This window comes from Balaenoptera musculus, chromosome 12 (genome assembly GCF_009873245.2).
Source record: "Balaenoptera musculus isolate JJ_BM4_2016_0621 chromosome 12, mBalMus1.pri.v3, whole genome shotgun sequence".
Classification (NCBI taxonomy): Eukaryota; Metazoa; Chordata; class Mammalia; order Artiodactyla; family Balaenopteridae; genus Balaenoptera; species Balaenoptera musculus.
Genome location: NC_045796.1, coordinates 17,675,806 through 17,703,328, shown reverse-complemented (window position 1 = coordinate 17,703,328; position 27,523 = coordinate 17,675,806). Strand labels below are relative to the sequence as shown.

At 43.0% G+C, this 27,523-nt stretch overlaps 1 protein-coding gene across 3 annotated transcripts in view; it reads left to right on the top strand.

Annotated features, from left to right (window-relative positions):
- Nucleotides 1–27,523, top strand: part of SASH1 (SAM and SH3 domain containing 1) — a 251,479-nt gene that overhangs the window by 91,899 nt on the left and 132,057 nt on the right. For all 3 annotated transcript variants that reach the window (XM_036870941.1, XM_036870939.1, XM_036870942.1), the window contains exon 2: nt 13,035–13,163. In XM_036870941.1, coding sequence (XP_036726836.1) covers nt 13,035–13,163 — 129 coding nt within the window. The remainder of the gene's footprint in view (nt 1–13,034; nt 13,164–27,523) is intronic.

Genomic DNA, 27,523 nt, shown 5'->3' with positions numbered 1-27,523 from the left:
CTCTAAGAGTAAGAACAGATCCATGTGCTTAAGATGCTTTTTCAGAGCATTTTCACATTATATTCTTGGCGAACATGAAAGTCTTTTATGATGAAAATTGAAATCATCTTGAGGGGAAATGATGTAGTTAAGAAAGAACTTGTCTTCCCCCAAAATTGAAGTAAAAGTATGGCTGTCATGTCATGTAATATTTTATGTGGTTACGTTCGTAGATGGACAGATACGTAGATACAGTGACACTCACGCACGTGCCTGGAACAAGAGGAGTAATTTTGTGGGGCTGACATTCTTTAAATCTGATTATTCCTATACGTGACAGGTCAGAATGTGGTACAGAATGAAGCCAGATTTTCTGTGTTCACCCTACATTTTCACATTCACAAGCAGGCCTTTGAGCCCTCAGTGAAGTCCTTAGTGCCCTGATTGCTATTGTGAGTGTCCTGGAGATCAAGGGGCTGGTCAGAAGAGCAAATGTCAGAAGCTAAGTCAGGAAATGTGCTTGGAGGGGGCTAGGTGTGTTGTGAAGAGTTGTTTGGGGACCACTGGGAGTTTTTCCAGGGCAGTGGGTGAACTGGTTTCTCCCTGACTTTGGAAAGAAACCACTCAGTTGGTGTCACATGAGCGAAGGACCCTAAAATCGTCTCCAGTAAATAGGAACAAACAGATATCTCTTCAGCTCACGAAAGCTCAGTCCCATAAAGGGAATATGCAGGGCTTATTCTCTAGGCAACTAGAGAAAGCCTGTGCGCAGCAACGAAGACCCCAGTGCAGCCAAGAATAAAAATAAAATAAATAAATTTATTAAAAAAAAAAAAAGGGAATATGCATGTTTCAGAGGCCACAGCATTGCTCTGGTATTTGCTTTCTTACAGCACCCGAGCCAGTTGTATTCCAGGTGTGTTTTCCTACTGGTTTCCCTGACGGGAGCTTAATGCAGAAGATTCAACCAGAAAAGTTCCGGGTGTGTTCAGTGCCTTTTTAAAGAAGGCACTCTCTTTGTTTCCAAACACCTCTTTTAAAAAAATTTTTATTATTGTACAGTTGACTTACCATGTTGTGTTAGTTTCAGGTGTACAGCAAAGTGAATCAGTTATACATATACATATATTCACTCTTTTTTTAGAGTCTTTTCCCATATAGATCATTACAGAGCATTGAGTAGAGTTCCTTATACTACACTAATTCCAAACACTTAATTGCTTTTTCTGTCAGGGTAGAAAAGAATGTGAGACTTTAATCTTTAACCTTTAGACCTTAAAGCCCATTGCACCAAGAAATTTTGTCCTAAATCTTTTAGGGATAAAAAATTTCCATTGGATTCTTCCAAGATCTATGACCCTTAACGTGGAGAATTATCAGCATTAAGTGGAGATTATTAGGAATCATTAATTCCTATACATGAAGAATCTTCAAACCTAGGTTCTCTTCTGTCTCTTGGCCCCTGTCCTGCCACACCTCTGCACTGACCTGTCAGCCAACCCCAGGAGCTTTTCCTCTGGGAACAGGTTACACCATTGCCTGAGTCAGAGGAGTTACCTTGATTGTTCCCACACCCTCAGTCAGTTCATTTGTCATTGTTTTTAATGATATATTTCGTGTTTGAGTGTTTTACCCATTAGAGCGAATTGCTGTTGTAAGGTTGGTGGGACAGGGAGACTGAGCCTGTGAAAGCTCACCATTATATGTGACATGCTGGTTTAGTGGATAGAATGTCATTGCATAGTTACAGAATGAACGTTATCATTATCTGGCACCCTCAGGAAGGGGAGAGATCATTCTACTAACTTTTGCTTTTTCCTTCCTTCCCTCTTTCATTCATTCATATATTCAATAGATATTTCTCAAGTAATTGCCAAGTGTCAGGTGTTGTCATGGTGTTAGGGACTGAGGTTGCAAAAGTAAGACCCAGATTCAACTTTCAAGGACTTTAAAGTGTGCTGGGGACAACCACCATGTAAATAAGCGAGAGTCACTTTTTAAAAATGTCTTAAAATGGAAAAGTTCAACTACATACCAAAGTAGAGAGAATATTTTAAAGAACACCCATATGCCAGCACTGCAGTTATCAATCATGGCTAATCTTGTTTCATCTATACCTGTTTCATCTATACTCCTCTCCCCTCCCCCCATGACTTTGAAGCAAATCGCAGACCTCATGGGGAATGTATGATTTATGCTTATGCAGTGGGAAGGTCAGGTGCAGTTGCGAAGGATGGGCTGCTCTCTGCAGGGTCAGTGGCATGCAAGAAGGGTGTTCCAGGCAGAAGAAATAGTATGGGGGGAGTGGGGATGATGTAGTGCTGCTTGTAGTTTGATCTGGCCAAAACTGCTACATGGATGGGGAGGTGGAGCCACAGGTGGGGGTCTAGAAAGGCAGACAGAGTACAGATAAAAAGGCTTTTGTATTGTCAGCAGCAGACTGACTTTGTCACATCTTCACTAGGAGACGTTTATAGTTTTCAAGATTTATATTTTGAAAGTTACAGTGGGCATGGGGTATAGAGTGGGTCCTAAATGAGATGGGATTGGAGAGGGGGTGAATAGCTGGGAACCTTGGTTGATATCTTGAAACACTGCTAGGATTAGGATGGAGAAATATTTTGAGACATTTGAGACATTGAGAGATATTGGAGAAGAAATATTATATTAGCACTTATTTATGACACATTATAAGACCTAGTGACCTCTTAACTTTGGGGATAAGTGAATGACCCTGAGAATGTTGGCACAGATCAAATGGGTTGATGCTAATCTCTGGACTACTGGAATCCAGAATGAAAGTTTGGTGGGGATGGAGAGTTTGGACTGAATATGTAGGAAGAATGGGCATAGGCATTTGTCTACAGCTAAGGAGATGAAGAAAGAGTTTTAAGAGTTATCAAAATATAAGTTAAGGGCTACAAAGTTTTTCGGTAATGGGCCATGTGTTCAGTATTCTCAGGTTTGTAAGTCATGTGAATTTTTATTGATAACACTCTTTAGGTATTACCTGCCAGTTCTTCTTTTTCTTTTATTTTTTAATATTTATTTATTTAGGCTGCTCCAGGTCTTAGTCGTGGCTCACGGGATCTTTAGTTGTGGCATGTGGGCTTCTTAGTTGCGGCACGCATGCGGGATCTAGTTCCCCAACCAGGGATCGAACCCGGGCTGCCTTCATTGGGAGCATGGAGTCTTACCCACTGGACCACCAAGGATGTCCCTACCTGCCAGTTCTTAAAAATGTGGAATTTTGGCAGCATCACCAAGAAAGAATTTAATCAACACTAGCACTATAACACTGAATGGTGATAAGCATGATGCCTTCAGTTTGATCAGGTCACTAGGACGTCCAAATATCACTTAACAGTCGCACTGGGCTTCCCGGGTGGCGCAGTGGTTGAGAGTCCGCCTGCCAGTGCAGGGGACATGGGTTCGAGCCCTGGTCCGAGAAGATCCCACATGCTGCGGAGCAACTAAGCCCATGCGCCATAACTATTGAGCCTGTGCTCTAGAGCCCACGAGCCACAACTACTGAGCCCGCGTGCCTAGAGCCCACGCTCTGCAACAAGAGAAGCCACCGCAATGAGAAGCCCGCTCGCCGCAACTAGAGAAAGCCACGCACAGCAACGAAGACCCAACGCAGCCAAAAATTAAAAAATTAAAACAAAACCAAAAACAACACAGTCGCACTGCCCTCAGGAGCAGTCCTTGGAAATGAACTGGATTCAAGTGCACGTCTGACTCCATGTACACCACACCTCCTGACTCTCTGCTAAAGCCAGGGTAGAATATAATTTTCATAAAACGTAGCAAACTCAAATGTTATGCAAAATTTAATTGACATCATAACCAGAAATTTCAGGATTGTTCTAAGATCAATATATTCTTTTCCAGGTTTCTAAGAATATCATAGATCACGTTTTCCCCCCAATCAGATTTTGATGGGTCCAGTGCCTGCGAAAGCTCATATCCTCACGAGTACGGGCCAGAGGCAGCCAGAGAAAGCGCAAAGTGTGATTCATACTCATCACAGTCTGTGAATCTGGTCTGAAATTCTGACTTCATTTCCACCCAACTAGCTCACTCTGCTGTTCTTTCCAAATCTGTGATTCGATCAAGCTCAGGCAGTTTGGAAAGGAGAAATGAGTTGAGTCTAAAATTGTCATCTGCTCAATCCTCATGTCCATTTTAAGTGTGAATCTGCACTTGAAGTTTTTAGAACAAACTGTCAACATTCTAGTCTTTTCCCTGCGTTTTTCAAGTTCTGAATGTTCCTGTGAAATGTTCTTTTTAAGCCACCGATAGCCCAGCAAATGGGATCTTTCAAAGCCTTTAATTCCAAAGAGACCTTATACTAAGCACACAGTTTAGTAAATCCCTTCAACAAATTTCCATGACTTAATTATATGACTGCATTAAAATACAGCCATACTTGGCTTTTCTGTCCAGTAATAATAAGCATTCATGTTTCTTTTTTTTTAAAATTAATTAATTAATTACTTTACTTTTTGGCTGTGTTGGGTCTTCGTTTCTGTGCAAGGGCTTCCTATCTAGTTGCGGCAAGTGGGGGCCACTCTTCGTCGCGGTGCGCCGGCCTCTCACTATCGCGGCCTCTCTTGTTGTGGAGCACAAGCTCCAGACGCGCAGGCTCAGTAGTTGTGGCTCACGGGCCCAGTTGCTCCGCGGCATGTGGGATCTTCCCAGACCAGGGCTCGAACCCGTGTCCCCTGCATTGGCAGGCAGATTCTCAACCACTGCGCCACCAGGGAAGCCCAGCATTCATGTTTCTTGATTTTATGTTGTATACTTAGCACCTAGCACAGCACCTGGAATGCCATAGGTGTTCAGTAAGTATTATTTGAATTAATGAAGTATCCCATTAGGTGTTGATGATTGAAGAACATAATTTTATAGGTCTGATCACTTTCTTCATCACACCTGACAATCATTGTGATGTGAAAGATGCCAGCACACACTCTCCCCACGAGGAGGCCTTTTCATTCCATTTTGTTGTAGCTACTCCTCTCCATGGCCTGTAAACTGAATTTGTTCATATTTAAACCAAGCTGTTCAAATCCCTTCCCAGCACACACCCAGCAGATAATTAGGGATAACTAGTTCATGCATAAGATTTTGGTAATAACATTTTTGTTAAAGATCTCAAGCTTTTCGTATCCTGGGGTCAAGCAGGCTGCACTGAGCCTGAGGGAGGAAGAGGAGAAGGAAAAAATGCTTCTGTTGTGGCTTTAAATCATTTCAACCACAGATGAGATTTCCGCCAGGAGAGCAGGGACCACAAGAAGAGAAAAACGCAGGGAGAGCCTTTGGGGAGCATCTGCATTTAGGGGTAAGCTGAGGAGGAGGGCGAGAGTCCCGAGGAGACCCGTGTGCACTGAGCTCTAGAATGGACTCGAAAGTGGGAGGACCCCTAGGGTGCAGCCCGAGAGACAAACTCCACCAATGACTTTCAACCTTTTGGCCACAGATTCACTGGAAGATGTATTTTACATTGTGATCAGGTACAGTTATACACACACGTAACTGAAAAAAATGTTGCAGGAAACAGTCCTGTTTCTTCATGGGATGTATGCCAACATTTTCTATTCTGTTCTGTGCTCTTCTGTGCTATGCAATGTTGTTTAAACAAATGCTGGTCTCAAATGTCACAGAATATCTTAGGACTGTGTGGTGACTTAGGACTGTGTCAACCCAGAAACCAGAAGTGAATCAGCAGTAGCCATACTTTTTAGACTCTGAAGGTTAGTGGAGGGCAGTGGGCACTGTGGTAGCTCCCTTGTGGTGTCACTGATCTACCTTGCTAGCGTGAAGTGGTGCCCGGACCCCCAGCAAGTCCAGGTCCTGCCAGGTCTCCATCATCTTCCGGGGGTCCTGAGCCATCTGAAGAACTCCAGCTTCTCTTGTAGGTCACCTATGGCATCAAGGTTGGAGTTGATGGGAAGCAGATGTGGATTTGCGTGGGCTCTGTAATTTGTGGCAAGCGGGCTCTCTCGTTGAGGTGCGTGAGTTCAGTAGTTGTGGTGCGCGGGCTTAGTTGCCCCGTGGCATGTGGGAAGGGATCCCAGTTCCCTGATCAGGGATTGAACCCATGTCCTCTGCATTGGAAGGCGGATTCTTTACCACTGGACCACCAGGGAAGTCCCGCCTTTATTATTTTTTTAATTTTTAATTTTATTTATTTATTTTTTGACCACACCTGGAACTTCCCCGACCAGGGATGGAACCTTCGCCCCCTACAGTGGAAGTGCGGTGTCTTAACCACTGGACTGCCAGGGAAGTCCCTGAAGACCACTGCCTTTGGAAGCAGCTGCTGAGAGAGTGCTGGGAAGGAGGGGGTGGCCAATACTGGCAGCTTGTGAGGCTCTTCATGCTTCAGGAGGGGATTTATGTTAACTGGACACCACTGATGCATGATAGTGGGGACCACGGGCGCCAAGATCATATTTGCCAAAGCAAGAGTTAGACATGGGCTCCGGCAACTTCTGGGTGTTTTGGAGGGAGGAGAGTGGAAGACGTGAACTCAGCCCTCCTCCAACCACCTGCCGTGTGGGTGTACCCCCGGAGCCCTCTCTCACCACCAGTAGGACTTAGTTTGTCCCTCTGGTGTATGTTTTTGGTTGTTATGTGTAAAAAACTTTCCTGAGACAAACTGTATTTCAGCTCAAACCATCTGCAGAAATGCTGAGAGAGATACCTCAGAGAAATATATCTGAGATCAGTTATTACATATTCAATGAATTTCTCCAGGATGATATGGCAGGATGGGATGACAGAGCTGGTGCAAACAATGACGTCTCACGGATTTGGTGAGGCTGAACGAGGAAACCGGAATTAAAGTCTTGTTTATGGTGGTAGCAACTTCACCTGAAAGGTTGCTGGAAGTGTTTATCACCTCAAAATCTTTACACAAGCTAATTAAGAGTGAGAACACATTGTGAAGTCATTCAAGAAATCAGTTAGGCTTTATTGTGTTGTAGTGATTTCTTTTAGTGGATTTATCTGGTAGGGGACTGATGTAAATATTTATATATATGAATATATCTTCATCCCTCTCCCAAACAATAGTGAGCAGTGGAAATAAAACATATAATTTATATTTCATAAAATATATCATGTATATACTTACTATTATAGACAGAAAAGGTAGAGATGTGTGAAATAAATGAGCCAGGAGTCCTGTTCCCTTTCTTCCCCTCAACTTTGGGGATTCAGAGCAAGGCATTGAGTTTTCCCTTAGGGCTCTGTCTTTATAGATAGATAAAATAGCAGGACCACGAGTTCATTTGCATTCATTTGCATGTAATCTGCATACAGCAGTACAGATTACATTGTGTCTTCTGGTGTTTTCAGAGAAGTTTTTTTCTTTTTCTTTTTTTCCACTTAAGCTTTGTCAAGATATTCTAAAGCATAAATGACATCTGGGGAAAGAAGAGAGCATAAACAAAAAAAGTAATGATACAAATGCCTCTGTTTTCATAGTACTTTTAGTTTTCACATTTTCCAGAGACAGAAGTACATTGGGATAAAAATTCAGAAATACTATTAAATCAGTTGTTGAGAGAACAATGCTCTGTTTCTTTTCTCCTTAATTATAACAGCAGTTCACCCGATCTGAATTGTTTGGTACAATGCCCCTTATCTCTATATTTTTATGTTGGTTGTATAAAAAAGATGGGTGAAAAAAAAAAAAAAAAAGATGGGTGTTTGGTATAAATGTGTGCTGTGGCTTCATGGGAAAATTATACAAGTTAGTCTTCCATTGAGCTGACACTGGTAGTGGGACCCAGATTTAAGTTAAGTTCATATTAAGTGAAATGGATGGTCATATGGAAAAATGCTGTGACCTGGTTTTGTAATAAGAAACGGGAAGAGAGCTTGAATTTGCATGTATCTTTTTTTTTTTTTTGGTAGAGAGTGATGGGAAAATTCTTGTAAAAAAGTTTATGCGACACAAAATTTCACAATTTACTTTAAAAAGGCTATTTTGAGGAAATAAGATTTTTCTGAGTTCCTAAACACAGAACTAATATTGCTTCGGCCTAATGCATACGAACCAAAGGGGGAAAATAAGCGAAACAGATTAGACAAGTAATACACTCTACAGCAGAAACTTTTAACGCCTTAAAAGAAAAAAAAGTTAAAAAGAAATCCGTTTCAGTATTTTAATGTATTATAATAAATATCGAAATTTATGAAGTCATACTATATATTTAGAAGTTTATTTTGTAACATCAATGCCTCTTGGCATTAGCATTGTGGGGTGTTCAGTCGGACATGAACTTCACATCCCCAAAAAAAGATGTTAGAGGTGTGGTGCTATTGAAACATCAACCTGCATTATTAAATTCCCTAGGGACTAATGTTGCAAATATTTTAATAGAAGTAAATATTTTTACTGAATAGGTTTGTACTATATCAAGTAGGAACAAGTTGGACAGAAAAGATGCAGGGGTCTCCAGACAGTCCTGAAAAAGCATGGATTTGGAGTGGGTGAAGAGAAAATCATCATGTGGCTCCTTGGTTCCATGTGATTGGGATGGAAAAAAATTCCTTTCTGTGCATGGCAGACAAGACCTACTTAAAACACACACACACACACACACACACACACACACACGCTTTAAAAAATTATTTTGCCTTTCTTGGCATTTAAATGATCAAGACTGATGAAAGTGGTAATTATGGGGACTCACTGCACATCTGGAAAGCGATTTGAAAAAACATAGAGGCAGCTGTGCCACCGTGTTCTAAATTATTATTTGCTGAGCATCAAGTGAGGAATGGTTATTGCAGAGTGTGAAATGTTTGCTGTCTTTGGCCTGAGTTGAGTTGAACAGCTGCTTCTTCCTCATGAGCAACAGATATTTCCCAGGCCCTCAAATATTTGGGGAGTTCCGAGTGATTGGGAGTGAGGAATAGGAATGAAACTGTTTCACTATTAGGAAAAAAAGTTTGACCAGAAGCCCGGAAACTTTAGAAGTGAACAGTTGGCTTTGAAGGTGTCCCAGGATATATGAGAGAGGAGAGAGAAAGGAAAGAAAGCAATTTGAACAAAGCTATATAAACTATCATTTTTATAATTTTTTTCAGGTGGCCTTGACTAGCCCAAAAAAGTAGTAGTTGGTTGTGATAAGTCATACAGTTCATAAACTTGAAAGCTGATTATTATTTTTTTTTTTTTTTAAAGTTTTATTCACTTTTTTTTTTTTTGGCTGTGTTGGGTCTTCGTTTCTGTGCGAGGGCTTTCTCTAGTTGCGGCAAGCGGGGGCCACTCTTCATCGCGGTGCGCGGGCCTCTCACTATCGCGGCCTCTCTTGTTGCGGAGCACAGGCTCCAGACGCGCAGGCTCAGTAATTGTGGCTCACGGGCTTAGTTGCTCCGCGGCATGTGGGATCTTCCCAGACCAGGGCTCGAACCCGTGTCCCCTGCATTGGCAGGCAGATTCTCAACCACTGCGCCACCAGGGAAGCCCCTGAAAGCTGATTATTTTTGAGAAGCCAGCCATCAAGACTGGAGTGTCTTGGCTTGGTCAGTATAACTCTTAGTGCCTCTGTGAGTAAGAGAGAGTGGGAGAGGGAGAGAGAGAGAGGTTAATTTCCATTAAGAACAGCAAGCCATAGGGAAATGTGCGGATATAGCCCCTCTCACAAGTTCGTTCATGTATTAGAAGATACAGATTTTGTATCTGATCAGAGGTGGCAGGCATGTTTCATTTCCTGGCGGGATGAAGGCAGAAGTTTCTTGATGAGGATGGTACCATACTCTCGAGAGACTAAGACAATTCTAAAGAGCCCACGATCTTCCAGGAGCCCCAGTTGCTGTGGAGAGTGGCAGAATCAGGGCAATAACTCCTGAAGATGGGTTCTCAGGTAACACTGTTGCAAGTCCTGTCCTTTCTACCTTCCAACACACACTCATCTTTCCCAGTGTATACTGGACGAGGGAGCTAAGGAAACTTGATGCTCTTGAAGAGAAGTGGGATGGTGAGGGCGCTGTGTCTTTGAGGTGTAAGCAAACATCCTGGGTCAGTAGAAGGCAGATACCCTGACATTAAAGGTAGCCAGTTCCCTTTGTCCTAGGAACTGTCCAGATGCTTCTCTCTGGCCGAGGCAGCGGTGGTCCGGAGCCCTTGCCTCGCTGGGCACTGTGCTGTCATAGTCCCGGTCGTTGGCTGGAACAGATGCTCCCATGGGAGCAGCCCTTCTGCCCTTGCTCTTTCCTAAAGTTTCTTCCAGGACTTTCTCTTGGTGTTGGGGGTGGCATGGGGGCTGGGGGAGCCGCCACTGTGGGGGCTGCCTGTCCTCTCTGGCTCCTCTGGTCCTCCCCGTCGGCAGGCCTCAGCCCCCTTCTCCACTGGGCTGGTAAGTTTGGAATTTATTTGTAGAATGGGTGATGTGTGTGGCACGGATCATTCTTAGGGGAGAGAGACCGGGTCTGATCTCTGTTTTGCAAGGTCACTTTGGTGACTGGATCCAAGGCAGATGAGGCCAAATGGGGAAGGAGAGAAGAAGACCAGTCAGGAGGTTGTAGATTTCCATGTTGTGGCCCATGGGGCATGTGCTGTTGAGTTGAGACGAGTCAGGGCAGACCTCAGGATCGTAATCCGATTTATGATGCAATTTGTCAGGAACCTCACCTCTGCTAAAGGCAGTAAAGCAAAGACTGGTAGACTGATCCCCTCTCGGAGGCTAGCAGCAGACTTCCATTTTACTCCTTCTTATTTTCCCTACTGGAAACTTGACAAACACTTTATTTGAGGGGGCTAAGCTCCTGCCACCTCTACTGTGTCCATCCAGCCTGTTGTCTCAGAGGGGAGGGACTGACTTTTGCCCAGACACGTTCAAACATCTTAGTGTTCTTGTAAAGAGCTTCCCATCCTTAGCTCTGTACTGGGGACTTTGAGGCAATTACCTCAAACAGAGAACATTTTATTGGTAACAAAGGAAGAATCTTTTCTAAAAAAAATCATTTCTTTCAATTCTGTTTCCCCACTCGGTCAGTTTTGTGAACTTGGTGAATGCAGAAGTGGGCTAGAGATGGTCACTTGCTCTGACCCACGCATCCTGACCAGGGCCTTGAGGTCTTCAGCAGAAAGCCTTTAAAAAAAAAAATTAATTAATTAGTTAATTAGGCTGCATTGGGTCTTCATTGCTGCGTGCGGGCGTTCTCTACTTGCGGTGAGCGGGGGCTACTCTTCATTGCAGTGCAGGGTCTTCTCACTGCGGTGGCTTCTCTTGTTGCGGAGCACGGGCTCTAGGCGCACGGGCCTCAGTAGTTGTGGCACGTGGGCTCTAGAGCGCAGGCTCAGTACTTGTGGTGCATGGGCTTAGTTGCTCCGTGGCATGTGGGATCTTCCCGGACCAGGGCTCGAACCCATGTCCCCTGCATTGGCAGGCAGATTCTTAACCACTGCGCCACCAGGGAAGTCCCAGCAGAAAGGCTTTTGAAGAACTCTTTTTTCTTTTTTGTATATACTGTAATTTTATTTCAATAGCACAAACGAAGTTAGCGTGAAGGAAATTTAAATGAAACAGTACGGTATAAATAGCAGAGAACCAAAAACTCTAAAAAAGGAAGTACATCTAAAGCATGAGAATTCAACATTCATTGGTATTTCATCTTCAGTTTTGATTGACACTTGATGTTTACAAATTTTGAAGCAAACTTTGAGATCATGATGACTATTCTGAAGAGATTTCAGCACCAGCACTGAAGAACTCTTAATTCCCAAAGCCTGTCTGCGTCTAAGTGTGCTTTGCAGCCTTAGACACTTGCGCTAAGGGTGGTGTGCTGGCATTAACTACGCGACAGGGCTGGCCAGTGGTCTGTCACAGGGAAAATGTGTGTGCACTTCTTCAGTTGTCTAAGAGTTGTGTTTTCCTTGGTTATCTTGGTAAAATCCTTTTCCTTGGTTGTCTTGGTAGGGTCTTTTATTCATACCAAAGAAAGAACATGTTGGGAGGTGAAGAGGGGCAGGGGAGATGCTTCTCTGAAGGAATGAATGAATGAATGAATGGACACAATGGCATAACCTACAAATGTATACAGCATTGCTGTCATCCTCTGTGTGTGTGTTCAAACATGTATTTAGGAATCAGTTCCCATAAAGGAAGACTACAATCTGAAACATTATTTGTAGTGAATATTATTAGCTAAGTAAATTGAGCACTTAATATGTGCCAGGAGGACTGTGAAGGAGCAAGCCCTGAGTGTGTCACGTTACTTCATCACTCCTCACAGGGAGGTATCCCAGCGTTGCCAGAGATTAGGAAACATGCTTAAGGCTGCCGAACCAGAAGTGGCTGCAGAGCTGGATGTGAACTTGGGGGTGTGGGCTCCAGAGCAGCTTCCGGGCCCGTCCCTCAGTGGGGACACAGATATGTTTCCTTATTTATTTAGGTGAATTTGTTCTCTTGCATCTGTACTTGAATGATGTAGGGAATAAGAGTTCCCACTTTTCTGAGGGTCTCATGGGAGGTGTGGTTCAGGTGTGTCCCAGATGCAGCATTCCCTGTTGGCTTCTGGATTCTCAGCTTCCCATCAGAATTCCCAGGAGTGGTGTCCTGGCATCTGGGTTACTCAAACGCTTCCCCAGAGGTTCTGATGCAGCCGCCGACTGGGCTTTAGGGTGCCTCGCACTGACACAGTGGTTTTCCCAGGGGTTTCTTGGCCCTGCAAGGCAGGCAGGGATGTGGGTTAAAACTGTGGCTTTGGCATCAGACAGTCCTGAGTTGGAGGCCTGGCTTCTTTGCTTGGTAGCCGTGCAATCCTTGGGCTGTCACTCGGCTTTTTTGAGCTGCTGTTTGTCCATCTATACACAGTGAGGAAAATAGGTCCTGTGTCCCAGGGCTGTCCTCAGCATTAGGAGATGTCGCGTGTAAAAATTTAGCCTGGCACACGTACACCACTGAAAAAATGCCAGCTGTTATTAGTATAAGTGCGGCATAGAGGAAGACTAGATGATGTGGGGCGTTTGCAGGTGGACTGATCGCCTTTGTTCTCTTCCTGTTTTGTCCCCCTGCCCTCCTCACCCTCAGGACGGCTCCCTGGGAAACATCGATGACCTGGCGCAACAGTATGCAGATTATTACAATACGTGTTTCTCCGACGTGTGCGAGAGGATGGAGGAGCTGCGGAAACGGCGGGTTTCCCAGGACCTGGATGTGGTGAGTGGGGCACTGGGGATATGTTCTTGCCCAGCCGGGCTGCTCCTGGTCCAGCGCCCCCTCCTTCAGCCCTCTCATGGTTGTGCGTGCATTATTTATTACCCTGCAGGCTGCTGCACTAGTTTGAGATAAAAAATTCAGATCCCAAAAGGATTGACCCAGGTCTGTGGCTGTCAGACTGAATGAGTATTGGTTGGGGCGATAATGATCAAATTTTGGTATTCATTAAAAGATTGCATTTGAATTTTAATTTTTTTTAGCTTAAGGGGAAAGGATGTTTTTACTGTTGGCCGGTATACACTACATTTTTAATGACTCTGAGCCAAAAGGAGGTCTAGGCTAGTTCTTTCCTTGTCTCCTTCCTTCTTTGTTTTCTTCTTTTTGTTTTAAACAAAATAAAATTTAAAGAAACAAGAAACCACCCTAATTTCTCACCTAGCAATAACCACATTGGTGTTTTAGCAAGTCTCCGTTCCATGTTTTTCTGGGCATTTTTACATCAGCAATGTAATTCTTGCTTTTTTACTTAACATTTTATTATAGTTCTTCCATGTTGCTAAGACCTCTTTGTAATCACCATTTTTCATGATTTTACCAAGATAACCAAGGAAGACACAACTCTTCTCTCAGGTGCATTGAAATTCATTTGGCTGTTTTATAAAGACTTTTATGTGTATGATTAGTGGAGCATTTGAAGTTCCATGTGATAAACAGTAAATACAGAGCTTAGGTCTATATAATCTATATGTGTGCTGGCATTTCCATGTTGTACATTTACTAGAAAGTATCTTACCAAAACTTCTGCATTTATTAATTTAAATTTGCTATATAGGTCTTGGGTTCATTTTGGTTCAGTGCTTCTCAAATTGTTCCGTTTCATTGTGGTGACCTTAAGACCATTTTAGGAATGAGAGGCAGAAGAAAAGGCTCAACACTCCGTGTTTCCTTATCTGGACCAGCTCCTTTTTAAGCTCTTTTATGTATTAGGGGACTACGTGGATCTTTTCTGAGTAACAGTACCTCTGCCTTTAAAAAAATGTTTGAAAACTACTGATTCAATTGAATCCTTATTTATTTTGTGATTTTCCATAAATCTACTTCGAGTAAGATGAAAAAATTAGTAACTCGAAACAGATAATTCTTTTATTAATAATTCCTTTTATGTTTGAAAAAACCTATTGGATAAGGGACCCACCAAGTAGTTTAGGCACCGCTGCTGCATATTCCATAAGTAGACATCATTCACTTCCACTCTAAGTAAGATGCTGGTGCTCTTATGCAGTTTCATTTCTTTGCTTAACTCAGTCCGTGTAAAGATTTCTTATATCATAACTGTTCTTTTTGTTCACTGATTTAGCGTTCAACATGGGTGGGAGTTAGTATAATGGAATCGATTGAGGCTGAGAAGCATCCGTTGGGGGCAGAAAGCCATCACCCCAGGAGCCTGACACCCTGGCCCAGGCAGGCACATGGGCGTCATTGTTGCCAAGGGCTTCTTTCCTGTAACTTTGTCCCCTGGCATGTGTGAAGGGGGGTGGGGAAGGGCATTATTTCCTTCCTTTTAAGAAAGTATTCTCATGTGGCAAAAGACTGTTAAAATTAATTAGGCTCTCCTGTTGGGGCACAGTTAGTGCCTTTTTTTTTGGCAAGATTGCAGCCAAACAACAACTTCGTTATTGCACTGAGTTCTTGAATGTTGCGATTTTGATCTGGAATAATAGCATACTCTGTGGCTTCCTTGGACATTTCACCATGCAAGGAAATGATGGCTGTGAATTGACAGATGATCCTTGATACGACACCCAACTGCTCTTCCCCAAATTCTAGCCTGTTAAGAGTTGGGGTTACCATAGTCACTCCCCAGTGTTTGGGAACCTTGGAAAGCACCTTCTTGGTAGGAAAGAAGCCTGCCTGGAGGTGGAATAAATAACTTCTTCCCATTTAGACAGATGGGCCTAATTTGGTGTGCTCTGTTCCAGAGCTTTTGCAAAAGACAGTGTGGGGAGAAAACACCGCATGAGCTAAATTACTTCTCATCAAAGGTGCAGGAATGTGGTGGTGGATACAGTTGATGGGAGCTAGCTGGAAACTCTCTTCATCCTTTAAACTGTAGTTAGTGAGAGAAGTAAGATCCCAAGTCAGCGCATTCAAGTTCCCGTTCTATGAGATTCCAGGCAAGTATTGAAGACCAAGTTAGATGCCATGTGGTTCACATCCTTCACACAGCTCAGGAGTCCAGAAGTTAGAGGTTGTTTCAGGTCATCGTTCAGGCCGTGCTTGCAACACTGGCGACTTAGGAAAAGTTCCCTCTCACGGTGGTTAGCTCATCACAGATTGAGTCCTGATGGGAACTTATTTTCTTGAAAAGCTGCAACTTTCAGTGCGTAATGCTACTTTTTTTTTTTTTTTTTAACGCCACTTTTTATTGCATCAGAATTTACCTGTATTTCTAGATTGTGAATTCTGCCTTCGGACAAGTAGGCAAACTTCTTCCGTGCTAGGCTTTTGGGGCAGCTTGGGGTCGGAGGACCTGCAGCTTAATACTTGTTTTCTGTGCTAGTGAGCAGCCCTGGCAAAAGCAGAAGTGAGGGACTTCCCTGGTGGTCCAGTGGTTAGGCCTCTGTGCTTCCCCTGCAGGGGGCACGGGTTTGCTCTCTGGCTAGGGAACTAAGATCCTGCATGTGGTGCAGCTTGGCCAAAAAGGAAAAAATAAATTTAAAAAGCGGAAAGGAAAAATTAAAAAGAGCAGAAGTGAGATGACTTGGAGAGGAAATAATCCACCGAAAGCACTAAGAGGAAATAGTAACATGTTAGGAGCATAAAACAATTTATAGGGAAAACAATAGCATTAAGTTTGTTGTATCTGCTGTAGAAAAAGTCATTAGAGACAGCTTTGAGGGCAGAGAGTTTGGGGTGATGGTTTAAATTGGTTTTATGGGTTTGTTTCATTTCACATCCTATGGGTGAATTTGGGAGATTGAAGAAATGTTCTATAGACAGAATAGATATTTAGATATTTATGTTTGGCTTTAAAAAGTCCAAAAATGCAGTGTCCTTAAGAGCTAATTACATGTCAGCTGGAGAACAAACAAGCCAAAAAGTCACCCTGCCCACAGAGATGCTTGACTTAACCCTGAAAAATAAAAGGTTTTGATAATTATGTTAGTAATTAACTTTTGGGACTGGATATCAAGCTACTTCTCCAGGACCTAATCACCTGGCCCCTGACTGGAATAAAGCCCGTACTTGATAAAGTGTTTTGGGGGCCAGTTAGTTTAGACGAAGGTAACAGAGAGAGTACAGATGGGTGAAAATTCAACAGCATAAGCACGGATTATGATTGAGATTATAACTATCATGAGTGTTTCTATTTAGCACCAAGTGGGCCCTAAAGGAACCGTGTGTTTGGACCACAGCCCTTGCCTCTGCTGGGGATTAGGTCGTTAGTGGTTGGGAACAGCAGGGAAGTTGCCCATATTTCCATACATTTGGGCACATCCCTGAGCACTGTGTGTTTTTTTGGCTGTGAGAAGCTGCATTTGGAAATGGCAGCAGCTTTCCAAGTCCATAATGGGCCCACGTCTAGCGATGCTAAGTCTGACATCTGTCAAAGTGACACCATGGCCAGGAGAGGGACACATGCAAGGCAGCCTCTTATTACCGGCCATGTCAGCTTCCTCGGCATCTTTGCGGCTGAGTCTGCTTGGATGTTGGCAGAAACAAGTTTGTACAGTGGTTGCTGTATCATAGCCTTGACAGAGAAGTCACCACTTACAGGATCTCTGTGCCACTTACAGGTGACTTACAGTTTGTGCCACACTGTTAACACATCTGTGTGGGCCTCAAGAGCCAGGAGCCCAGGCAGGACTCACCCAGGTCTTTGAGGACTGGGACTGTTACATATTATCACAGAGAAATGTGATATCAGAACCATTGCCGATGGTGTAGGAATGATTCTGTGGCATAATTATTGTTCCTAGCAATTTTCGTAATTTAATCTTTTGAGGTATAATTCTGGACAAAGACAGAGGCACTAAGAGTGGTGTCTGGCGTGACTAGAGGTGATTCTTGGGGCTTCTTCAGACCCTACCTCTCCCACCCCACGCCCAAGCTGGAGTCCTGGCCTCGGCGATTGTCACAGTGGCAAAAGGGTGTGAGAAACATGATGGAAGGAGACTGGGGGAGTCAGGAAGACTTGGGATCAAATTCTGGCTGTTGTACTTATCTGGCAAGTTGTGTAACCTTTCTAAGCTTCAGTTTCCCCATCTATAAAATGGGGTAAAAATATCTCATAAAGTTGTTACAAGGATTAAATGAGAAAACTGCTATAAAGTATACCTGGTCCCTCATTTTAAGTGACCTATAACTGTTCATTTCTCTTCCTTCCTTTCTATTCCTGCATCAAAAACTCCTGTCATGATGCAGGAGTATCTTTTATTTGTACTTCATTAATATTTATTCACCTGAGTGCAGAGGTTTCTTTTAGCTTTTATTTTGGGAAATTTCAAACATATATAAACAGCATACTATAACAAACTTCCTGTGCCTCTTACCCAGCTTCAACAGTTACCGGCATCCTGCCATTCTCACTTCATCTTTACTCTTCACGCCTGCTTTTTTTAAAAAATTTATTTATTTTTATTTATTTATTTCTGGCTGAATTGGGTCTTCGTTGCTGTGCGCGGGCTTCTCATGCGGTGGCTGCTCTTGTTGTGGAGCACGGGCTCTAGAGCGCAGGCTCAGTAGTTGTGACTCTTGGGTTCTAGAGCGCAGGCGCAGTAGTTGTGACTCTTGGGTTCTAGAGCGCAGGCTCAGTAGTTGTGACTCTTGGGTTCTAGAGCGCAGGCTCAGTAGTTGTGACTCTTGGGTTCTAGAGCGCAGGCTCAGTAGTTGTGACTCTTGGGTTCTAGAGCGCAGGCTCAGTAGTTGTGACTCTTGGGTTCTAGAGCGCAGGCTCAGTAGTTGTGGCACATGGGCTTAGTTGCTCCGCGGCATGTGGGATCTTCCCGGACCAGGGCTCGAACCTGTATCCCCTGCACTGGCAGGTGGATTCTTAACCACTGCGCCACCAGGGAAGCCCCTTCACGCCTGCTTAATTATTATTTTTTAAAAGTTCTTTGTGAGGTAAAATTTACATATTGAAATGCTTGCATTTTAGCTATCCAGTTTTGTCAAGTGGATATAGGCATGTTGTCCACACCCCAGCGTGATGTAGGGCACCCCACAAAGTTCCCTCATGTCCCTTCCCAGTAAACCCTAGTTTGAGGACAGGGATTTTTGTCAGTCTGTTTTGGTCCTTTCTGTATTCCAGCATGGAGAACAGTGCATGGGACATAATAGGTGCTCAGTAAGTATTTGTTGAATTCATTTGTGTATGTAATTATTTAAAACTATTAAATGAGCCTCAAGCATCTGAGATGCTGTCATTACAGAAATACAGATAAAGATGTGTTCCCCATCCACAAAGATGTCACAGTTTAGTGGGGGCTTTAGACAAGTAAGCAGACTTTTTGTTGTTGTTGTTGGCCACGCTGCGCAGCTTGTGAAATCTTAGTTCCCTGATCAGGGATCAAATCCCGGCCCACAGCAGTGAAAGTGCCAAGTCCTAACCACTGGACTGGCAGGGAATTCCCTAATCGGACTATTAAAATGCTGTGCAGGAGTACACAAGAGAGCCCCTGATCCAGTTTAGGAAAATCAAAGAAGGCTTCCTGGAGGAGGTGATACCCAAGCCCAACTGTAAGGAAACACAGATGATTAATCTGGTTGGGGAGCGAGGTGTAGACAGTGCAGAGTAATTTAAGGCAGAGGTCGCAGTTAGTGAAAAGGTCAAAAATGAGAGAGAAAATGTGGCTTTTATGGGCCACTGAGGGAAGTTTACTAGGGCTGGAACCTAAGGCATAAACAGGTGTGCAGAGAAAAGATACATGCTGTCCTTTCACAGGTCCTTGGATCATTGATGATGTAAAAAGATAGAACGTTGCTCTGATTCATCACCATTCACAAGACAAAACAAAAATAATTGCCATTTCGCAATAGTTGACCAGCTGGGCCAAGGTGACCTTGTGGCTTTCCTCAGTCATGCAGACTAGTCCAGTCTCCGTGGGGGGTTTTGTTTTGTTTTATTGACTGCTCTTCTTTTGTTATTTGCTAGAGACTGCAAAGCCTGTGGAAAACAGGTTTCCTGTACCTTTGAGCTCCCTGAATATTCAAGAAAAGATATTCAAGAAAAGATAAGGGTTGCCTCCACCTCAGTGCTTAGGGAACACTGGCTGCCCCAGGAGGCTACCTGAATTCTTATTCTCACCCCCAGGATAAATATGTGAGCTGTGTTGCAAATTGTCCTGACTTTAAATATTCAACTGCTAAATGCTAAAGCCCAACTGTTGCACCAGGGCATTTGCTTTTGTTTTGTTTCATTTTGTCTTAATGGACATTATTTGCTAGCTTTGGGCTACTGTTGATTTGCAGATTGCAGTCAGAAATGATGGGCATTAGACAGTGAGTCTGAACCACATTCTGCTGTGGGACTTACACACTTGATGTCAAAATACACTGAGGCTTTATGTCTTAAGCCAGATGGTAATACAGTTCTCTGCTTGGGCTCCTCTCAGACAAAGTCCCATTTGTAGTCAAATACCCAGTCCCAACTTAGCATTTTTTTGTTCATTGCACCACGTTAACATGGACATAAATATAAATAGGTCTCTGGGCTGCCAGATTTGATCTTGGCATCCCGTACCTCTCATAATTAAGATTTCTATTATACTTAGGATCAATTTAGGTATGCTTCCGTCCTCTTAAACTTAGAGACCTTTGTAGATTGCTCATACCATTATGGAAACGGACAGATTAGATGTGCTATGTGTGATAGAATAGTTGAGCCGTCTTCATCAGACTTTTCAAATAGGAATCAACAACATCAGCTTCTTTTTCTGGTTTTGGTCCTGAGCATTCAGAAATGACTGATTTTTGTTTGTTTGCATTTATAAACACAATGTGCCCAGGGGATTAAACACCAAAATAGGATTCTGCTCAATATAAATGCTTGCCAGAAAGGGAAAAAAGTCTGAGCTTTGTAGTTGTTTTCATTTACATACAACAGAGAGCATTCCTAGATGTTAATCAAATTAACAGTAATTGGGGAGAAAAGCCAAGAAATTAAAGAGGCCACTTTTTGATGGCAGAATCTGGGCTTGGAGGGGAAAGGAGTGTCTCTGTTTTTGGAATCGGGATCTTTCAAAGTTAAGTGAGGCCCAGGCCAGGTGCGTTTTGAAGCCCTGGAATATTAAAACCAGGTTACCAAAAGTATAGTGTGATCTCAATGTTTACATTTAACAATTAAACACTTTTAACGTGGAAGATTACAGTGTAATTTATTTATGCTAATCACAAGCTAATTATAGGCTATTTAAATATGCTAATTTGTGGCACACTACAGGCAGTACGGTCTTGACTTTAGACAAAATGTAAAGGAGTGTGATGAATGTTTCCTTATTTTCAGGCCCTAAGAATGGGTTTCTGTAGCTGTATCTACAATGTTATTTGATGATATTGTCCAAGGTCTAAGTTTCAGATCCTCGGCAAAGACTGAGTGGCCCAGGCCAAGTGGTCCACCTGTCCTGTAAGGCCCAGCTTGGTTGAAATGGCAAGGGTTGGGTCTGGAGTGGGATTACGCAGATGCGTGCAGGGCCCGGGCAGGAGGTCACCTGGAGCAGGGTTATGAGTCTTCTCTGGTGTCAGCACACACAACTGACATTGGCCTTCTGACCTTATAGGTCCACATTTTATCAGACAAGATGGGGCGTGATCAGGGTGGTATGGCTGTAGACTAGGTCCATATTTTATTTTATTTTATTTGTTTTTAGCCACTGTGGGACCTTAGTTCCCCAACCTGGGATTGAACCTGGGCCCCGGAAGTGAAAGTGCCAAGCCCTAACCACTGGACTGCCAGGGAATTCACTAGACTAGGTCCATATTTTAGAAGGATCTCTCACCACAGCTCCTGTGAACCAATTGAAATGACTAAGGACAGAAAGAATTGGGCCCCGGAACACCAAGTATATTGACTGGACCTTTCTCTGGCCACCTGTTTTGAGAAGATCATTACACCGGTTTCAGCAGTAGTTTTTGATTTGGAGCTGCCTTTTTTTTTTTTTTTCAGTTTGGAAGTTTCGAGAATTTTTTTCAAACAGAAGAAAGCAAGATGGTAAAATGTTGAGCTGCTTTGTTCTATGCAGTTGGTTCAGTTGGTTCTTCTGGCTTTTCAACCATTTGGTGTTTGGAAGGACACAGAGTAACTTGGTGACTGGAAAATACATCTTAGTAACTTCAGAGCATGTCTGTTGCCTTTCCTTTAAAGTCTCACTGTATTACTCGAAAAAGGACATCACATTCTAGTTTTTTGCCCTCCCCCCCATCCCTCATGTCAACCTTTGTTTTAGAAGTGGAGGCTTATTGATCAACTGTAGAAATGGTCTTAGAGTTTGGGTTCAGGAGTAAACCAATTTCTCTGTCTTTGGTTATTCTGAGGTTTGTGCATAAATCATTTATTTCTAAGGGATAGTTTGAGAGACTTTCTGCAATTATTTAGACTATGAAGATGTTCAAAATTTGTGCTACAGCAAATGTCGTCTGTCTCATGGGCCCCAGCAGAAGCTGATGGAACTTAATCAAAAATAAATCAAGGGTATGTCCAAACCAGATTGGAAGCATATCATGAATATTCGTGAACATCTGGATGTGTTTGTGGGAGTGTATGTTATTTTTGAATGTGTGCGATAACAGAGACATGGCTTCTTAACAAAGATGCCAAGAGGAAGACAGATTTCCAGCTGTGATTTCAAAGGGTATTTTTGTTTGTGTGTGGATATCCTTTCTCCTTGGGGTGTGGGCTTCACTTCTCCAAGATACTCCTTTGATCTCTTTCATCTTTTGGAATCTGTTTTGATATTTTATCTGAATTCTTCATTGGAGTCAGTTACTTGACTCATGAAGATTAAAACTTTCTTTCTAAAGGAGAATTTTAGCTTAAGTAAAAACTCACTATTTAGTGTTTCTGATGAATCTTTTAAATGCTGGTGATTTTCTGATAATTATCAATGAAGCTATTTTGCATCGTTGATCACCAGTATAGCCTAACATGTGTAAAACTCAGGGTACTTTATCTGCCTCACTACCTAAAATACTGCCAGTAACTAGAAAGGAAGGGTAAAGTGTGAGGAGGCCATAATAATAATGCTGATTAATTATTGTAATAATGACATTTTAAAAGTACATTGGGGGCTTCCCTGGTGGCACAGTGGTTAAGAATCCGCCTGCCAATGCAGGGGACACAGGTTCGAGCCCTGGTCCAGGAAGATCCCACATGCCACGGAGCAACTAAGCCTGTGCGCCACAACTACTGGGCCTGTGCTCTAGAACCCACGAGCCACAACTACTGAGCCCGCATGCCACAACTACTGAAGCCCGCGCGCCTAGAGCCCGTGCTCTGCAACAAGAGGAGCCACCACAATGAGAAGCCCGCGCACCGCAACGAAGAGTAGCCCCCACTCGCTGCAACTAGAGAGAGCCCGCACACAGCAATGAAGACTCAATGCAGCCAAAAATAAATTAATTAAATAAATAAAATTTAAAAATAATAAAATAAAATATAAAAATAAAAAGTACATTGGAGTTTATGAGACATCCACATGTACTACCTTATTTAGTTTTAATACCCTTATGAGATGGGTATTAGTAATCTTATGATTTCATTTGGGCAGAGGCAGAAAATAATGCTCCCAAAGAGAGGCCAAATAACTTGGTAGGGAAGCTGCGTCGCCCACCTGTCTGGACATCTACTGCTTGGGACCTGCCTGGAACCTCGGTTTGGGCACTGCCAGGTGGGGATGACAGGGCTGCTTCATCAGATGTTGTAAAGGTTAAATAAGATAATGTTTGTAGAGCACCAGGAAGAGTTCCTAGGTACATGCTAGGGCTCAGTGAATATTTATAATAAGTATTATTTATAATAGGAATACTAAATAAGTAGGACTTATTAAAAATCTAATAGCTGGTAGGTATCAGAGATGGAATTTGAAACCAGGAGGTCAGAATCTCTGAACCCCCCCAGGCCACCCACTAACCTTGCATTTTTACTCTCAGGAGATTCCTCCCAAAGCAGCCCTCCCCCCTCCCCCCACCTCCTCCTCCTCCCTCCTCCTCCCCCCTCCTCCTCCCCCCCCCCCCCCCCCCCCCCCCCCCCCCCCCCGCCTCCTCCTCCTCCCACACCCTCCTCCTCCTCCCACACCCACCACCTCCTCCCCGCCTCCTCCTCCCCCACTCCTCCCCAGGGAGTAAATCTTGATTTACAGATTACTTTATGTGTTTGGGTAATATAAATGTGTGATATTATAAACAATAATATAATATAAAGTAATTTTTATTATACAAATTACAATAATACACTCATTATAAATTTTTTTTTAAAAAAACCTCACAAAAATTCCTTAAAGTAGAAGTTTAAAGTCTCCTAATACTTACCAAGGATAACAATTCTAAACAGTTGGGTTTTAAGTAGCTTCCTGGAGTTTCCAATTTTCTATTTGTTCATTCTTCTTCATCTCTTCTTTCTCTCTTTACATACACACAAATACACACTCACAAATGAACGTACGTGACACTCACAAATGAACATACATGATGTTTTACCTACGACAGAGTAGAAGCAGTAAATTAAAAGGGGGTTGACTCATTGCTAGAGACAGTCATCTGATAGTGGTAGGAAATGTTCACAAATGGAGACACAGAAAATTTAAAAAGTAAATAGAACTCAAGAATCTCGACAGTCTGGACTATTTAGAAGAGGGGCCAAAAACCTTGTAAATTAAAAAGAATCTGTTAAATTATATTCCCTACATTGTTATAGAACACAAGGGGTAATAGATGTTTCAAGAATTCCATTAAAGAAGGTAAAATAACATGAAAGGTAAGATAATAAAGAAAGTAAATAAAGTAAAATAAAACATTTTGCTGTTTTACCTGTATCCTTTTCTTGAAAATTTAGTTCAACAGAATATTACAGGGTTCTAAATACTGTAATTTTAGTGTATTATGTAATAACTATTTTAGAGGTAGCTAAATGATAGCACGTATTATTCTTCCTGAAAGTGAATACAGGGAACTGGTAAAAACAGCAAAGTAAAAACAATATTTAATGGTTTTCTGGCGTGTCTCAGTAACGTAGGTGGTGTCATGGGGGAGTTTTTAGTCACAGAAAATATAAGCCTCATTTCAGGAAGTTTACCTTGCAATAGAACAGGACATCCAAGGATAAGATTCTGTTAGTCATATTCATAAGTGGGTGATATATAGAGATCTGCTTACAGCAAATTCTAGTATCCATCCGTTCACCTGGAGATGCGTTAAGCATTAGGACAATAGAAAAGGTAAAGGTGGTGATGCTTGTTGGTTGGAAAGCTTAGCTGAATTGGTCTGGAGGAGCAGGTGCCTCAGGCTAGGGTCGGGACTCTGCAACCTAAAAGCAAGCACAAGGCTGGTTTCTGAGTAATTGGACAAGAACTTATACAATTGCTCAGCTTATTCTGTGCCATGACCTAGATCAACACAAGGAAACAGCTAAGGTTTGGATGAATTTAACAGGGCTGGACTTATAAGGGCACTTATAGTTAGAATGATAATGCTGACTACAGTAATAACCAAGATTTTATATATATATATTTTTTTTCGAGTAGGTATCTTCTTTTAATTAAATACCACAGTTGATTGTGTTCTTTGTAAAGCGTTTATTGAATACCTAACATGTGAAAGCGCGTAGTGCATACTATCTCCCTTCAGAACGCTCCCATAGGGCTTTGTAAAATGATATATATTTTTTTGAGATGTAATTCACATACCATAAAATTCACTCTTTTAAGTGTACGGTTCCCTGGTTTTAGTGTATTCCCAAGGTTGTGCAGTCTGTACCACAGTCTACTTCAGAATCCCACAGTACTTCGTGTTCTGTCTTTCACCTTTCTATAGTGAATGTATAATAAATACATTCTTCACTACTGCATTTCTGTGGCTAGAACAGTTCCCAGCATGTACTAGATGATCAATAAATAACTGTGAAATGAATGAATGAATGAATGAATGACAATGACAATGGCATTTTGAACATCTTTGAATTTCTGTCCTCAAAAAGTGAGGCTTTCTTATTACTCTCTTAGTGTTTAAAATAAGCATAAATGAGAAACTTTTTAAAGCAAGAAAGTTTTGGAAAGTATAATTCTGGGGAAAAGTGCCTTTATTACAAGAATGAATCCATTGACTAATAAAAACATAAAATATATTAAGAGGTTCCAACTTCTGATTAGAGGAGAAAAGTCTCCCAATGAAAGTATATTTGATAATAAAAAAGTCTTTTCCTGCTTCAAAATTTGCTTATGTAAACCTATGTTTTAGTATGGTTCTAAGGGATAGGCTGCTGTCTTAAAATGGGTATCTAAATGTGAAAACCCAGGATCCAATGAGGATGATCTTTGTAAAAACTGGAGTACAATAGAAAAATGCATTTGGTACCCGCATCTTTTCCAAACTGACTTCCTAGCGCCCTCACCTCCCCAACTGTGTATTGCTTGTGAGGTCCATACCTCTCCAAGGCAGCAGCTTGCCCTTTCTTCCTCCCTCCCTCCCTCCCTCCCTCCCTTCCTTCCTTCCTTCCCCTTCCTCTTCCCCTTTCTCCCTCCCTCCCTTCCTTCCATTTACCACAAGTGAGAGCCTGTTGTATGGTCACATGGAACTGCAGAATAGTGGACAGGGAACCAGTAATAAGGCAAGTGTTGGAAGCTTGGGTGAGGACCCAAGAAAGAACCAACACTAGCTCTTCGTAGACTTGGAACAGATGGTTGATTCTGTCCCTAGCGTAGCTGGACCAAAAGCCCCTAGTTTACAGACCTTCCTGCCAATGAGCAGATGCTCAAATGAGGGGTTGCTCCTCCTGCCTCTTGTCTCTCCTCCCCCTCTCTTTTCCTCTTTGTGCTGCACACCCTGAAAATGGGGCACAGGGAGGCCCCTCTCTTAGGCCTGCCTGTCCCTTCAGCCCTGGCATTCTCGTCCTCACCTCCTGCCTGAGATCACCCTGTGGTCATGTGTGGGTGAGTGTTTACGTGTGTGTGTGTGTGTGTGTGTGTGTGTGTGTGTGTGTGTGTAAGAGCTGGGTGGGGGAGGGAGAGAGAGAGAGAACATCAGCAGATAATGGTGACAACAGTTGTAGAAAATATCTTGTCCCTAGAGAGGGACAAGCAGGGAGGAAGAAGACCAGAGAAGATGCTCTTTCTGCCCACACCTCTTCATGCCCCCGCCCCTACGTTGGTAGTACTTGGTTCAGGGGCACGAGGAGAACAGGAGATTCTGCCCCTATTCCCCCCCCCCCCGCCCCGTTCTACTTCAGGGCTGGTTTGCAGCAGGGCTGAGAGTGCAAGATGCCAAGGAACTCTCGCGCCCACCCGCTACCCTTCCTCCGTATCTGTTGCTCAGCGTTCCCACCCCCTCCTCACTCGCCTGCTCCTGCCTTCATCCCTTCCTCTCACCGTCCTCCATCCATACCCCTGGGCCTTCACTGCCCAGGTGAAAATGGCCACCGGTGACACCTCGAGGCTGTGCACCCTCCCTCAGTCCCCTGGGGGTGAATTCATCTCGGACTCCATTTTCCCGTAGAAACTTGTTACGCTTGCGAGTAGGCTCTGCATCTGCATCCCAGCACATGCTGAGAAAAACTGGACTGGTGGCCTGACCTTGGGATGTGTCCATTTTTGCTAATATTAAAGCTCAATTTTGTTACATCAAAAAAAAAAAAAAAGAGAACCCTCAAAAGAGAAACTGACAAGATAATCCTTGGAACCCAACCCATCTTGTGCTGGGCGGTGGCCTCCAAAGCAATGGAGAATTTAGAGACATTTTCTCCAGGTGGAGCTGTGTTTACACCCACGTCACACTGACTTGAGGATGGGAATGAAGAAGGGGCAGCGCTGTAGAACAGGCCAGATGGACATGCTTCTCATTACTGGGTGCCAGTCACCTGGTCTGACCTAAGGAAAAGCAAACTTTGAACACAAGCCAGCATTTTAGTCAGATGAGAATTTGTTCAGCAATGCTTGTGTTTGTTTGCTTGTTTCTTTTGGTTGGAATTCTCACCATATGCACCTCAAAGAATACCTCTGAAGGACATCATTAGGAGATCCAGTGCAGCTGTTACTGTTGTGAGTGAAATCTGTTTCTGAACTGCAAGTGTTGAAAAAGAAGTTATAAATAAATGCAATTGGTATGTGTTATTTTAATTTGTTGTTATGTATGTTACTGTTTGTATACAGATTCTA